Source organism: Podarcis liolepis, assembly GCF_965112155.1.
Source record: "Podarcis liolepis genome assembly, chromosome: 6".
Taxonomy (NCBI): domain Eukaryota; kingdom Metazoa; phylum Chordata; class Lepidosauria; order Squamata; family Lacertidae; genus Podarcis; species Podarcis liolepis.
Window position 1 is genome coordinate 37682800 of NC_139559.1, and position 16036 is coordinate 37698835.

Below are 16036 nucleotides of genomic sequence, written 5' to 3' on the forward strand. Positions count from 1 at the left end.
AAGGCAGCCGAGGAAGATCAGAAGTAAATCCTTAGATGTGTCAATGCAGAGGAGCTTCTAGCAAAAGCCAAATTTAGGTCAGGCTAACTAACTGCTGAATTTCAACACTTAGTGGGTCTGCAGCAGATTGGAGGGAATCCCCTGAAATCCTCTAATTGCGTAGGGGCTATCCCTGGTGCTTAGCAGACATGGTATTTCCTCTGCTATAAACAGGTGTTTCCTCCTCGTCCTTAATATTAATCCACTTACACAAGCTGCAGAAGTGTGTCACGAACTGCCTTGCACTGGGCTGCAACTGATTCCTTGATCTGACTTGCTCTTTCCAAAGACACAGTTTCTAGAAACATATAGAACAAACAACAGAGATCCAGGGTTTTTTTTTGGAGTGGGCGGAAGTGGCAAGACTCACAGAATTTAGAACTGCGTTGTTTTGCTCTGGTGACCCAGAAACTTCTTGGCAAAAGTTGGCTTCAGTTTTCATGGATTCTTGCAAGACCTGCTAGCTGAGATCTTCTATAATTTTATGTATTTGTCTCTTAAGTTCTATGGGGTGCTGCTGGGAAAGCATTCCATGTGGGCATATATGGCAATAAATGAAACAATGTGATCATTGGAAAATGTGGGTGACTTAATGGCACAATCCTATACATGTATATGCAGAAATATACATGTATATCTCAGATATTCATGTATATCTCAGAAAATACATGTATAGGCAGATATACATGTATATCTCAGGAAAGTGTGCATAGGATTGCTCTTACGGTTGCTATTTTAATAATATTTCAATCAGATTCAGGGCAGGAGTTTTTCTAGGCACTTCAAGGATCCAGGCACAGGACAGTGACTCCAATGTGCATATCGTTTGCGTGTGCTAATGTATAAGTGAACCAATTCAGATGGCAAGTGCCAGGGCCTCACCAGCACTGGGCTTTTAAAAATGGAGAAAAATCAGGCAGGAGACTGGGCTGGTGCAAAAGATTCAGAGCTCGGACCTGCTAGGCCACCCCTTAAAGCATTCCTGATTCAGGGTAAACTGCAATGTAGTGAAGATGGAGACAAATGGGAAATGAGCAATGGAGACGAGTTTGGGAAGCAAAACTCTATGCTTTTTTTCTAAAAAAAAAATAGGAGTACTCTAATTTTCCTACTCATGTTGAAATACTGCCCCTCAATGAGGCCAAACTCAGATTCACAAAATGTTTAGGGGTATGCGTCCCCCTGTGTCCCCCCAGGAAAAAAGCACTGGCGGAACTGATACAGAAGTGGTGAGGAGCATTAGGCAGGTGTTGCCTGAAGCAGATGTGTGACAAAATGTGGAGGAAGGGCAGAATAGAAATAGAATAATAAGAAAGTTGCAGGCCGCCCACAATCTCTTAGCAGAATGAGATTCCAGGGGGTTCCAGGTACTTTACTCAGGGTCTGTGTCTCCTTTTGGAAATGAGGCGCAGCTGAGACTATGGTCTTTTTATGTTATATGGTTTATTCACAAATCTATACAACCTGAGCCTACAATGGAGGAGATCATAGTGTCAGCACTCCAAGAGGGTCTTGTTTTCCCCAGAGGTGCACCCTAGGGTAGGACTCAAGCACAGCTCCAGCTGCCTGCTGCTTTGTGTTTCAATCACATAACTCCTAACTCACATTGCTTCTAACTCTAACCTCTCTAACCTCTAGTTTAAGGCTGTCCCAACCATTTGCCATCTCATACTGAGTCCCTCTGATCCTTTGTCCTCTTAATTGCTCATCCCCCAGGCTAGCCTAGCCCCTCACGAGAAAGTTAGCCTATCTTAATTAGCTTTTAACATTTGCTGATTCCAGGGGTTAAAAGTGTCTGGCAGACAGCTTAAAACACACTGCTCTGGCCTCCAGTTTTAACGCTCCAAGCCTTGATTAAATTCTAACACCTACTGGTCCCAAAGAGTTTAGGGTGTCTAACAAGCACAAATTCATAATAATAATAATAAAGAGGAAAGCTGACACGTGGAAAGACATCTCCCTTTCACACTGGGTTGCTGGAAAAAATGGGGCTGTGCAGCTTAGTGTCTTTCTCTGTTGGATGGATACAAGTATGACTTGGGGAGATGAAGGCTATCTACACACTAATAGCTTAAAATACAGCAAGGTCAATCCCCCCCACACACACTGTGTTTCAAGTCTATTTGTATGTTGCTGTACATACCAGACAGGAGGCTGGGATGTCTTTGCCAGATGAGCATTCCCTGTTTGATTTCCCCTTCACTGAAGAAGAAGAAAACCCTCCCAACTCCTATTTATGAAGCTATCATACACTGCCATCCATGTATATATCATGGCTGTCTCAAATGTACACACCTCAGCTTTACTGCGAAATGAATATGGCTTATGTTTTCTTTTTGGATTGAAGCTGGCTTGAGGGAAAACACATCAAATGACAGTATTTCTCAAGAAAGTTGACAAGACTGAGGTGACATGATAGAAGTTCATAAAATTACTCATGGCCTGGAGGAAATGGACAAAGTAAAGTTTCTCTCTCTCTCAGACTTTGTGGACACCCAAGGTTGCCGAATGTTAGAAGATTCAGGACAGATAAAGTACTTGTTCACACAGCACATAGTCAAAGTATGGAGCTCATTCTGTCCTGTATGCCATATCTGCACATGGCTGATAGAATCAAAAGAGAAGTGGATTAGAAGCTTACGATGTCTTCAGGTAAATCCTGCCATTTTAATCTCCTGGGTCCCATAATCTGCAAAACGCTTTCCCATTTTACCACCTTTCTATTTTTTGCCCTGAACTTCCCATGCCCCTTTTGGGATCCCATCATAGGACTCTTCTCTCATTGGCTGGAGGAGGATTAAGTGGGTACTTAAACATCAGGTGCTTCTTTGAAGAGGCTTTTGCAATTTTAAAACTCCATCAGAGAGTGTGAAATTTTCTCAGGAAGCTCCCCCAATCATCCCTGCTCTTTAGCAAGCCTTAGGAGGTTTGCTGTTTTCTTTCACTTATAAATACCATACCGCCTGCTTCTGAATTGTAACAAGGGGGAAGCATCTAGAAGTCCTCCACTGTTTTTTGAGAGACGTGCTCACCTCTTTTGCTTTACAATGGGGAACATGGATGGAAAGTCTGTTGAAGAACTGAGCGCCACCGAGTGCCACCAGTGGTACAAGAAGTTCATGACGGAGTGTCCTTCCGGTCAGCTGACCTTGCATGAGTTCAAGCAGTTTTTTGGCTTGAAAAACCTGACTCCAGCATCAAATGAATACATCGAGCAGATGTTTGAAACATTCGACTTTAATAAGGTGGGTATTCAGCTGCGGTCAGACAACATTCTGTTTACATATGTAATGCCCATACATATAAGAACACGTGGTTCTTATCTAAAATACTGTGAAATAGCATCTAATCCTCACAGTGTTGATCTTTGCCGTTTTTACTTTGCTTGATATAGAACAGTAATTTCTGTCTGTCATGATATTGCACACTTTCTATTTTTTTGAATGGAATGTGCCTTTCTCACTTTTGAATTGCTGCTTATGAACGTGCTATATGTGTTGGATCTTTTTCAGAAGTAGTCTGGTTATTATGGCTAGTTTAATCATTTACCTTTACTGCTGGGTTAGATGGAAATTTCAAAGCCTGCCGTTTTCAAAGTCCTGCACCCAGAACCCCGTCACATGAGCATTTCTGAAGATTTGTAACAAAAAACTCTGTTACCTGCATCTGGAAAGCAAATTTCCTATTACTGCTGATGCTCTGAATATTCTGATAATGCAACACTCCTGAGGAGTTTCTAGTCTCATTTTAGCCTGGTGATCTTCTCCAAGCCTTTTTCGGGGGAGTTGGAATATTGGTTACTGCTGCCCCATGGAAAATACTGCTATTCCGATTATGTGCTGACAGTGACCTGTTTAACATCAGTGGAGTTGATACAGGGTCATCACATCACATGTGGCGTGCTGGCAAACCAGGAGCAAAGCTGTATAAGAAGCTTTCAGGACCTAGGGGCATGTAAAGCTTATTTTCTAGGCAAAAGGCCCTAGGGTCAATTCCTGCTGTCATTCAGCATGTGTTAAGTATATAATTGATCTGCAGATGTCAAAGGAGGCAGCCCTGTCTTTACTCTTAAGTCAGATGTGTTCTAGATCCGTTTAACAGGGGAGCTGTAAGGATCCCAAATCTTTTTCTAAGTGCCCTAAGTATTTCTGGGTATAAAATGAATTTGAGGGAAATTGTGTTGTGGGGTGATCTGGGTTGGGGAAATCATTTAAGATAATTTCATCTGGAGATAATTTGGGGGAGAATGAATGGGGTTCAGGCATGGTGTGTTAGGTGGGGTGCCGCTGTTCATCTGTCCTCCTGTCTGGCAAGGAAGCACTGGGTTCACAGCAGCAAAGGCATACCCTCTAACATTTTGCTGATGAAAATAGGGACATCCTACTTAATGATGATGATGATATTATTTATAACCTGTCCACCTGACTGGGTTGTCTCAGCCACTCTGGGTGGCTTCCAACATATGTAAAAACATAACAAAACATTAAACATTAAAAAAAACTTCCCTATACAGGGCTGCCTTCAGATGTCTTCTAAAGGCTGTATAGTTACTTATCTCCTTGGCTCAGGGCTCGCATAATCTCCAACATTTACCTGATGAAAATAAGGACATTCTACCATACCCTTCAATATTTATCTGATGAAAATAGGGACATCCTAAGGAAAAGTGGGACACTCCAAGATCAGATCAGAAACCAGAACAGCTTCTGTAAATGCAGGATTGTCCCTGGAAAATAGGGACACTTGGTGGGTCTGCAAAGCTGCTCTTTCAAGGTGTCTCCAGTGGGTTTTTTTTTAAAGCCTTGTCACTAATGAGGCTCTTTCAGTGGATAGCCAAAGATAAAATGAGAATTGCTATTATTTTACTATTTATTAGTTTGTATACCACTTATATGCCAAAATGGCATATAAGGACTGAACCAATAACTGAGCCAGAGAAGTGAAGGTTAGTTATAGAGGCATGGATTATGATCAGTTATTCAGTAGCTCATTAAATTCTGAACCACAGAGTCTGTAAGTCTTTTCTATACCTCTCTGCACTACCCTAGTTATTTTAGAAAAATGGGGCAACAGTGTTCAGCAGTGTTCAACTGTGAAATATTTAGGACAAATATTAAATGATATAAACACCCTGTGCTTGCAGAAAGTCATTTTAAATTATTAGAGAGTATTTTACAGTAGAGAGAGAGAGAGAGAGAGAGAGAGGGAGAGGGAGAGAGAGAGAACTTCGTCTGAAAAGTATCATCAGAGACAATGGATAAAGAGGTTATTTAGCTGACCCCAAATGCTTCATACCTGTGCAAGAAAGGCTCCCCCAGATATTAGTCTCCCCACAGTTAGACTAAAAAGATGAAAAAGATGTAGAGTGTGAGAATGATCCAGCCAAAATTGAGTACTTTATAGTCTTATTGATTCTACTGTAAAATACTTTAAGTAAGTGCTTAACTTTCCCGCTGACATCACTATGCAGCTAAAAGTGCCCAACTTTGGCTGAACCTGTGTGTCCACTTAAATGTGTGTTAAGTGTGCATCCTTGTATTAATTATAAAAATTAAGTGTGTGTCTCTGTTAAAAGTGAGTGTTAGCTGTGCGCTTGTGTGTTAAGTGTGTGTCTGGGGGTGTGTGTGTGTGTTCTCTGTAGTCATTAAAAAAACCTTACTGTTTGGCACTTAAGCAGTCATCCCTTGTGTTTGTGCATAGGTAAGTGCGATCATGTGTGTGTGGCTGTGTGTGTTTCTGGTTCTGTCCACTGTGGGGCCTGGCCCACAAACCTTTGGAATGCTACCCCCAATTACTTTCTACCAGAGGACTGTAGCTCTCGGCCTGAAAATGCATAACATCTATTCACTGTCCACAGTCATTTGAAAGTATTAGGATTTGAGTTATTTCATACTACAGAAGTCTACAGAGCAAAACTTACCTTACCTCAACTACTTTAGGCTAAAGGGTGCTGCTAAGGACACTTGATATCAGAGATGCTGAACCAAAGTTTTGCCTTCCACCTCTCATTGTCTGCAGCCACTATGGCTAGTTGTCAAGGTTAATAGGAGCTATAGTCTAACAATAGCTAGAGGGCCACAGGTTCCCCATCTTTGTATAATATTTCCTGCTATTTAGTTTCAACAATTGGGGAATGTCCCAGGAAGGCAATTTTTTGTTCCATCTGCCTCCCATGAAAAAAGAAAGTCACCCCAAATGAAAATTATTCCAGACTTTCTCTTTTCTCAGTTGAGTTTTAACTTCAAAGCAAAAAGTTACGCAGGCAAAGTGATTCAGTGATATATTGTCTCGTTTTTCTTGTGGTAAGAGCTTGCTACTAATAAAAACAGATTTTAATAATGACATTTCAATTTGGAAAAATGGTTCTATCCATTTCACCTTGTGGTACAGAGCTCAGAATTATCAATTACAAATATTCAAACCGACAATGATAATTTTGTTTAAAAGAATGCCCTTATCAGTAAATTCCTGTTTCAGTTTTCACAAAAAGCAACAATAAATTTTTAAGCAGGCATTTGTTCTACTTGTGCCTAAGTAGAGATGGATGCAAAATTTCATTCTGTTTTCATTTTAATGTGAACCTAGCTAATTTGCACTTTCTAAATGTGCATATTAGGACAAAGGCATGCTAAAAGGCTGAAGAATTTTTAGGTGAATGTTAAAAAAAAGTGCAACAAATGTGGAAATGTGGCAAATTGAATTTAAGATTTTTTTTTAAGATGAGAAACAAACTGACAGATTTGTCCATATCTAGGAACAGGCAAATTTGTTAGTCTCTGTTTCTCTCGGTTCCTCCTCTTTACAATCTTAAATTCTATTCTCCAGATTTCCATATAAGTTTGTGATTAAAAGAAATAAATCTCAGGAAAATTCATCAGTGCAGATTTCTCTTCAGATACACTTGTTTTTATGCAATTTTGCCTATTAAACATAGCGATTTCCCCAATATAATCCATTATTACAAAGCAATTCCTCTAATATAATGCATTTTTGTATGTAATTTTCACAAATATATTAATTTTTATGCACATTTCGCCCTAATATATGCATTTTTATACTGCACTGGAAAATTCAGAGAATTTTCAGTTCTTGTATTGTTTCAGTCAGTCAGTGCAAATTAGGTAGATTCACCTTTAAATGCAAATTGAATTGCATTTCTCCTCCATCTCTCTTCATCTCTACATGTGAGCAAACATGTGAAGGTGAGGAGGGCGGATTCCACTAAGCCTCACCTTTCTACTATGTCACTATCCTCTGGTTTACAGCCCTTGTGAGTTTGAGGTACATGGTCTGAAATGGGGAGCTTCAGCAATTTATGAAGGTTCCCTGTGTGATATAGAACCCAGTGCAAACATTTGAGGAATTTTTGTTTCAGCAGAGCGCTTTTCTTAATTTTTAATTAATTTTTATAATGAATGATTTTAGAATGTTGTTTATGTTGTACTTTTGTACTGCTTTATTGTTGTTAACCGCCCTGAGCCCGGCTTCGGCTGGGGAGGGCGGGATATAAATAAAATTTATTATTATTATTATTAAATTGCAGGACTTCATTTGGAAATGAAACAGGTTAATATCCCATTTTGTATCCAACATTTGGCATTTTATTTATTTTAGTAATGGTCTCCATTATTCTTGACAACAACTATATATCTTACAGGGCCAACAGTAATTTACAAATGCCCAATATTTCTCACTCACCCTCTGCATATCTGAGAATTTATTTATGCATTGAATTGAGTATTCAGGATTATCTAATCCACAGTGTTTGAGAAAACTTTCATTAGATGCTATCACTTACAACTACCAAATTGAGCAAGAATTTGTGGAATAGAGCTTTGGTTTGACTTGTTGTATAATGGGTCAAATTAATGCCTTCTAAGAAGCATGTTCTTAAGCATATTTATATACTGTAGAAGTCCCACACAGTTCAAAGGGACATACCGGTAATCTCTGTTGGTACATTAAAGACTACAACCATAATTCCATATCAGATTATTTGTGTTTATGATTAAAGGATGCACGACTTGGCCTTTATTAATTTAATGAACTCCTAGGATTTGATGGATTAAGGAAGGTTGTGCAAAGTCATTGAGCACACATCCATGTGAATTTAGTTTTCATCCATGATTTCCTCAATGGATGTCTGCAGACGTTCATGCTCTTAAAGTTCATTGAAATAAATTGGACATAAAATGTATAGCTGGTTATAAAATAGTACAATCCCATTATTTTGAGAGAAGTTACAATGGAAATTCTTGGAGGCAAGGGATAGACAGTTGATCAAAATCAAGATTTGTTTCCTGTTCTTGCATAAGAATTAATCATGAATGACAGTGGTTGAAATGAGAAAATAACCAGTTTTTTTCCATATGAATGCTTCCTCATGCAGTGACACCTGCCCAACCATCTTTACCCTGTGATTAAACATTTGCACTCTGCCTGCATTGCCACGTGCAGTAATTTAATTATGCCTTCAGCATGGGGCAGTTTCATAACCATAGATCCAGCCTCCTACTCACAACGTCATAGGAATAATCAGCCTTGCAACTCACATTTAGAGTTACCAGATCTTTTAATCTTCAGGCCTTGCCAAAGCAAAAATCTCATATAAAGCAAGTCTTGATTTCTCAATAAGAGTCTTTAAGATAAGATGATGAAAAAGAAGAAGAAGAAATAGTTGTTGTTGTTGTTGTTGTTGTTGTTGTTGTTGTTATTATTATTATTATTATTATTATTATTATTATTTGTACCCCGGCCATCTGGCTGGGTTTCCCCAGCCACTCTGGGCGACTTCCAACAAATATTAAAATACAATAATTCACCACATATTAAAAGCTTCCCTAAACAGGGCTGCCTTCAGATGTCTTCTAAAAGTCAGATAGTTGTTTATTTCCTTGACATCTGATGAGAGGGCATTCTACAGGGCGGGCGCCACTACCGAGAAGGCCCTCTGCCTGGTTCCCTGTAACTTTGCTTCTCACAGTGAGGGAACCACCAGAAGGCCCTCAGTGCTGGACCTCGTGAAAGACACGACTAACATGCATACTCAAACATGGATATTTGTATGAAAATAAATTCCATGGCTTTTAATTTACTTCTTATCAATAATTGCTGACTTAGGTTTCTGTTAGCAGAAGTTTTGTTTCTCCCTTTCAACAGATTAAAAGAAGAAAATGCAAGAAGTGTGCCAGGTTGACCAAAAATACATTAAATAAATTTTTAAAGTGGTATACAGAGCTGCTTTGTGCTTGGCCCAGTGGGGATTTTTTACCCTTCATGAACAGCAGATGCCACCCCCATGCCATACCACCAACTTATTTTGAAAGTATCCTTGGTTACAAATGTGGCTATGACATGTGGGATAAAGAACTGCTGTTTGAGCAACGCAAGTTGAAAGCCCCCTTGAGCTTGTGCAATTTAGCTGCATGGTTCTTTGAATCCCAGCCATGATGAATAAATCAACATGCAGGAAATCCAATCCGGTAATTGGGTTCAATGTTGTTAAACTTAATCTGACTTTTGTGCCTGTGGAATAAATCAGATTAGCTGTTTGTGATCCAGAGGGAAATAGTTTGAGTTGCTGTAAGAGAACATCCCACGGGAATCTATATTCCCCTTCAAATTGTACTGTTCTGTCATTGAAGCATAGAGATGAAACCATACAGCTATCTAGTGTAGTGGTTGTTGTTGTTTTCATTTGTTTAGTTTTTAGCAGGTCCATACAGACATGATTTGAGCAGACTATTCCAGAATTTCCGAAGCAGCACCTGCACTTACATCTTAGGTGTATAATGCATGCAAACGTACATTGATCCTGACACATAGCTTCTTAAAAAGCACCTTGAAAGTCCTGGCCAAGACGTGAATCTCTAGGTAGCATGGCAACAGACAATCACAAAACAAAATGAAGCACAAGGACAAAGATACAGATAATCAGGGCTCAAAATGAAATTAACCTCCATGGAGACAAATCTGGACAAATAATTTGGTCTGTCAAGTTCTTCTTGCCAAGGATTGCAGCCTTAGGTTTTGGTTAGCAAATGTATATATATTTGAGATCTGCACAAAAGTCGCAGCCGCATGAATTTCAAAAGCACAGTTCTCTGGCATCCATCTATACATTCCTGATCGACATTGTGTTCCAAAATGCCATTGCACCAGTGATATTTAGCAGTGAATGGACCTATGGAGCAGATTCAGCACAGAGGATCCTGCACTTCTTTTTTTCATTTTCCACTGCAGAAAAGCTTGAAGAAATATGTAAATACAATAAATCTATTTGTTATTTTGGAAGGTTTTTGTCCACCAGGCCCCCCCACCCCATTTTTACATCAGCTGTTTTGTAGTAGAAATACATAGAAATACAATCATTCCCTAACTTTTATTTGATTTGTCAACATTATTTTAACAGCAGCTTGAGAATCACAAAGGTACAGAGAATATACACAAGCAGTCAATGAGCCCTTGAAAGGCAGATCTCTAGGAAATCTTTGTTCCTATATAAAAGGAGGACACTAGAAAGTAGGTTCATCTGAGGTGGCAAAATCATCAGATGCTTCATTCTTTTGGTGTGGTGCTAAATTGCGTGTTTTGAGACATCCCTGGTAGTTGATGTCTAAAAGCGCCACCTCTTTTATCTCCCAGCTCTTCAGAGGAACTATGAAAGGCAGCAAGCAGTGATCTTTCTATTTGTCTGAGAGCATCGTAAAATTCATATAAAGAAAAACCATGTGGAAAAGGATGCCATACACAAGATCAGCTTTCAGCTTAATTCACTGGGGAACTGGTACTTGTGACCCATTTCAGTTCCTTTTCCTACTGTAAATGTTCTGTGTAATGCTGCAAACATTGACTAATAATTCTGTCCGGCTTTAAAGCAGGGTTGTAATTGCACTTGCATTACAAAAGTTGAGATATGTATTTGATTGTAACAGAAACAGTGCCTATGGGAAGCAATAGAAATACAGTATTATAAAGGAGGTGCGCAGAAAAAGGACCACGGATGAATGGTAGGATGAGGCTAAGGTCTCCAAGAGTGTGTTTTGGTAAGAGCAGTTCTCTTTGATGATTTTCATTGCAAATGTATTTTGCCAGGCTGTTTGTGTGCACCCTGTGGTTGATCCAATGTTTAAGGCACAAAAGCATTCAGCAAGAATGGCTGTGGCTTACTCATAGCATCTGACAAGCTGCCTCTTGTGTTTCAACAGGATGGCTACATTGATTTTATGGAGTATGTGGCAGCTCTAAGCTTGGTCCTGAAGGGAAAAGTAGAACAGAAGCTGAGATGGTACTTCAAACTGTATGATGTGGATGGAAACGGCTGTATTGACAGGGATGAGTTGCTAAACATCATTAAGGTGAGTTATATTCCTTGGCTAATTGTTGTATTGATGGTGTTTGGCAGAAGTTTGTGGAAGATTCCATGACACAGTTGCCCTTTACTGTTTCAATACAGGAGGCAACCATTTTGCATGTGTCCAACTGACACATGACCACTGACGTGGGGGCCTAAAGAGGGCAGGGTGGGGGTGGCCATAATGGGGCAAAGTGGACTTATGTGTGCTCCACTGACGCACATAGAGGCTATGGGGGGGGGAGTAATCCATCTACTGTATGCAAATACATAACTCTGCAACTTGAGCTCATTAAATGTTCCCATCTCAATTTCCTGCAGGCGATTCGCACCATCAACCCATGTCATGAAGTAATGACAGCTGAGGAATTCACAAACATGGTGTTTGATAAAATCGATATAAATGGAGATGGTAAGAATTTCTGTATGCACTCCAAGGTGTGGCCTGACATTTATAGGCCAAAAATATAGACTGGGACCTACCAGTGTGTGGTCATAGGACTCTTGTGTGAAGGTTTCAGATTGACATCAGTTTGCACTAGAGAACATTCAGCGCAGGAGGGACGGCCGCCAGTGTTACATGCCAAAATTGATCAAAGAGAGGTGGGGTACTACCTCACATTTCTTTGGTAGGAAGAAATTAATTAGCTAAATAAATAAATAAGACTACTTCTTTTCTGCTGGCCCTCTGACCATTATGCTTTTAAGGCAGACATAACTGACATTCCATTCCAAACATTCCACTTCCTTTTCTGAATCTTTGAAACTATTCCCCCCTCACACTGCACTGCAAGTTGGTCCTGAGAAATGCAACAAAATGTTAATGTGAGAGGGGAACAAACATCCAATGCAGGTCTATGGAAAGACTGTGGAAAAGTCAATTAACTAAGCCTGAGGTCTGCAGATCATGTACTCCACTGAGATGCTTAAGACATTTTGCTTATTCAGGAGAAGAAGTAATTTAATCAGGGTTGAGATTAGTCAAAAAGAGAGAAATCAATTGAGTAGAGAGATTTTAAATAGGAATTTAAAGGGGTGAAGATAACGGATTCAGATCTGATATGCTACAGACCTTGAAAGTAGGTTGATCAGCTATTGTGACATCTTGATGTAAGGAAAGGGGGGGGGGTTCTCTCTTCTTTGGAAGTGAAACAAAATCCTGCAACTCTGACTTGGGCAGAAATGGTGGGCATGATGCAGAAATAGCCAATTCGGTTTCCATGTCATCCCTTTGAAAATCAGATACCACACCATCCATTACATTAGGCTATACAGTACATGAATTGAGATCCTATGTGTTTTTGCAGGTGAGCTGTCTCTGGAGGAGTTCATGGACGGAGTACAGAAAGATGAGGTTCTACTTGACATCCTGACCCGTAGCCTGGACCTGACGCACATTGTTCGAATGATCCAGAATGATGGAAAGAATCCCGAGGAAGTGGCAGGAGCTGCTGAATAGACAGATTTGAATTTTTCAAGGGGAAAGGAAAAATGCTAAATATATGTAACACTGCATAAACAAAAATCAGGGATACAAATTGGAAAGGGGTCCAGGGGACTCTGTTTTAGAATAGTACCCTAAAGAGAAAAAAAGTATCAGTTTTTAACCTTTTTCTGTGTAATCAGAAGACGCCATCTGTTGTGATCACAATGAATAATGGTTACTGGTACTTAAGATGTCCAGGTTGCTTGGGAAGTAGAGGCAACTGGCAACACATCTACTGATGGGAATGTGTTAAAATGTAAAAAGAAGATCTTTTGTTGGCTGAACCCTCCAGGATCAGTGTCAGTAGAGGAGACCAGCATGATGGAAATTTCTGAATGGTGCCACAAGAATCCCAGTGCCATCTTGACTGCCTCTGAAGGCTATATGTTCTAGTGAGGGATATAATCTAGCTGGGAGAGAGCTGGATCATGTAAGACTGAAAAATATAACTTGAAAAATGCCTAGGTGCTGACCTCCTTAGATGCAGTGGAGCTCAGTGATATCCAAGTTCTTCTACTCGTTCCTGAGAATCTAAACTTGGTTCCACTGAAGTCAGAGACCAAAGTCTCATGGAATCAAATGGTTCTAGGGTCTAGTGATGACCCTTTCTGTATGTCAGACTTTACATAATTGTTTTGGTCCCATCAATGGCAAGTGGGAGCCTGGAAAATGCAAGCAAGGCACATAATGATTTGCCCCCAAATCAAAAGAAACACAAAATAACTCACGTGTTATTTTAGTGAACCAGGCTGGTTGCCATTCAGTCTTTCAAAGATATATTTCACAGAATTCTGCTTCCAGTCTGATGCAGAGTTCTGCATATGTGATAGATGCAAAGATTTGCAGATAAGGTTTGGGCCAAAAAAAATATTATATCTCACTTTTGTTTGGAAATCATCAGGCAAAACTAAATATCTAGCTATTTCAGTTAAGAAAATTGAGAGAGTTTTAGAATGTGTCTGAAGCAAACGGGCACTAAAATTCAGCCATACAGATAAAAGCCCTGGAGGCTTAATTCCTTCACAAAAGTGAAGCCACATTTACTTAGGATATCTGTATTAATGATACAGTTTGAACACACCTTCAGAAAGTATCCAATGTTAATTTTAGTAAAGAAGATTTTGAAATTTGTTTAACTTTGTTTGGAAAATGTTTATATATTTTTTGCAAAGAGAAACAAAATGTAAGCACCAGTATACACACTTACATAGACTGGTTACACACTTGATAAAATGGTTCGTTGTCAAAATGACCCTGATCAGTGCTGATCAGATTTCACAAAATATTTGTGGCAGGGGTGGGGGGGGGGCAAGCTGGGCTGAGTTCGGCTTGCGGCCACTGGCCAGCCATTTCAGCATGGGACACTATGGCTACAAGACTTTTGCACAAAATGAATCAAGACTGGATATCTCAAGAAGAATGGGCCCAAAGGCTCCCTCCACACACACTTCCTGAAAAAGCTAAGGACCAAGCGTGCATGTCACAGGGTTTGATAGTAGTACCATTTTTGTGGGGGAAATTGCCACCCTTCAAGCACAGTCATAAAAGATGCAATGGGGTGTGAAAAGTATTTCAAGACAGTTGCTCAGAGTCAGAAATACACAATCGTGTCTGCATTCATTGATGAGATTCATGGTAATGGTGACACTGTTCATGTTTGAAAAATCACAGGGCCTAACGCCAGAGCTAGAGAAACTGAAAAACAATACAACTGGCAACAGTGTTATTTTCTCCCTCTTCCTTTCAAGTATTCAGCATGTGCCTTTAAACATGTACCAGCCTAATCAAAGCAGTTTCTGTGAGAGCCTCTTGTCGTTGCAGGAAGAATCTCTAAATGGCAACGCTGACATATTATGGCTCAAGAGGTTCTAGTAGAATATTTTCTGTATGTAACAAGAGCATACGCTTCTTTTTTATTTGCTGGTCTTGACAGATTGTAAAATAATAGCTATTTTTGTAAATTTAGAAAGGGTGGTTTTTTTTTAATAGGCATTCGTGCTCCCTGCATTATTCTCTGACAAGTGAATATATAAGGCTGCAGTCCTATACATGCTTATTTGGAAGAAGCCCAAATGAACTCTATGGGACTTTACTTCTGAAATAGATTTCTATAGAATTATACTGTTAGAGTGCGATTTGTAGCATAGAGGATTTTTTTGACTATTTTATTGCACAAGATCACATTAACCAAATACCTGCAAAAAGAAAATTAAAAAACCTTTCCTTTGGTAGGATTTATTTTGTTTTTTTAACTACAAGCTGAGCTTTTAAAATGCTGGTACATCTTCACATAATCAAGGTGGCCAAAAAATTTAGGTCCATTATGACTTATGATAAGAATTGAATGATAAAAAGATAAGGCTTTGTATTGTGGTCTAGAGAGGCATGCATTACAATTTTCCACAAGAAAGCTGCACTTTAACTCCAATGATCACACATTTTCCTGAAAACGCAAAGAGCTCTGTGTTGATGATTGATTGTTCCACTGATGAAAGTGGATTATATATATTGTTAGTGTCATTAGCTCAATCATGTATATGGCTGTGATGTTTTGCAGGAACTCTGCAATATGTTCAGGTCCTCCATATCTCTACATCCTTGCCCATTTCCACAACTACGCACTCCCTATCTCTGTTAGTGATTACTGAATTAATTTTTCCCTCACCTGACAGGGACAGGAGACAGGTATGAGAGAGAGTCAGGTGATACTGGAAGCAATAACTTCATCAGCTTTTATCTATTGCACATTAGACATTTTCCATGTACACACTCTTTTTTATTTTCTGAAAATGTATATTTCCGTTCAAATGTAAACTTGTAAGTTTTATACTTTGGCTGTTACAAGGTAATCAAAGGGCAAATTAAAGATAGTATTTTACAAAATCAGCTTTCTTTGGTATTTTTATTTACCTGTTTGAATAAATGTGTATCTGTATCTTAGTTTTCCAGAGTGCTTGGCTTTAAAGAAAGATGGTTGCTGCTGCTGCAACAGCAAACAAATGAGTTTCATAACCCATGCAGGGCGTAATAATGCCTCATTGCAGTCATATGACCAAATATGAAAGAGATTCAGGATTTCTACCGATCAGCAGCTAGACTGTAATGCAAGCAAAGATAAAAGAGGAATCCCTAGTATATCACATATCTGTGTTGTGCTA

The 16036-nt window shown here is 39.4% G+C and overlaps 1 protein-coding gene across 2 annotated transcripts; it reads left to right on the plus strand.

The window, feature by feature from the left end:
- Positions 1-2492: 2492 nt before the first annotated feature.
- Positions 2493-15728, plus strand: GUCA1A (guanylate cyclase activator 1A). Of its 2 annotated transcripts, XM_083509082.1 has the most exons (5): positions 2493-2691; positions 3024-3284; positions 11247-11396; positions 11714-11804; positions 12700-15728. In XM_083509082.1, exons 1-5 carry the CDS (start codon positions 2548-2550, stop codon positions 12849-12851), a joined length of 798 nt encoding a protein of 265 aa, XP_083365208.1. In that variant the 5' UTR covers positions 2493-2547; the 3' UTR covers positions 12852-15728. The 2 variants fall into 2 exon arrangements, with proteins under 2 accessions (XP_083365208.1, XP_083365209.1); XM_083509083.1 differs by lacking the exon at positions 2493-2691 and having other exon boundaries at positions 2899-3284.
- Positions 15729-16036: the final 308 nt, after the last annotated feature.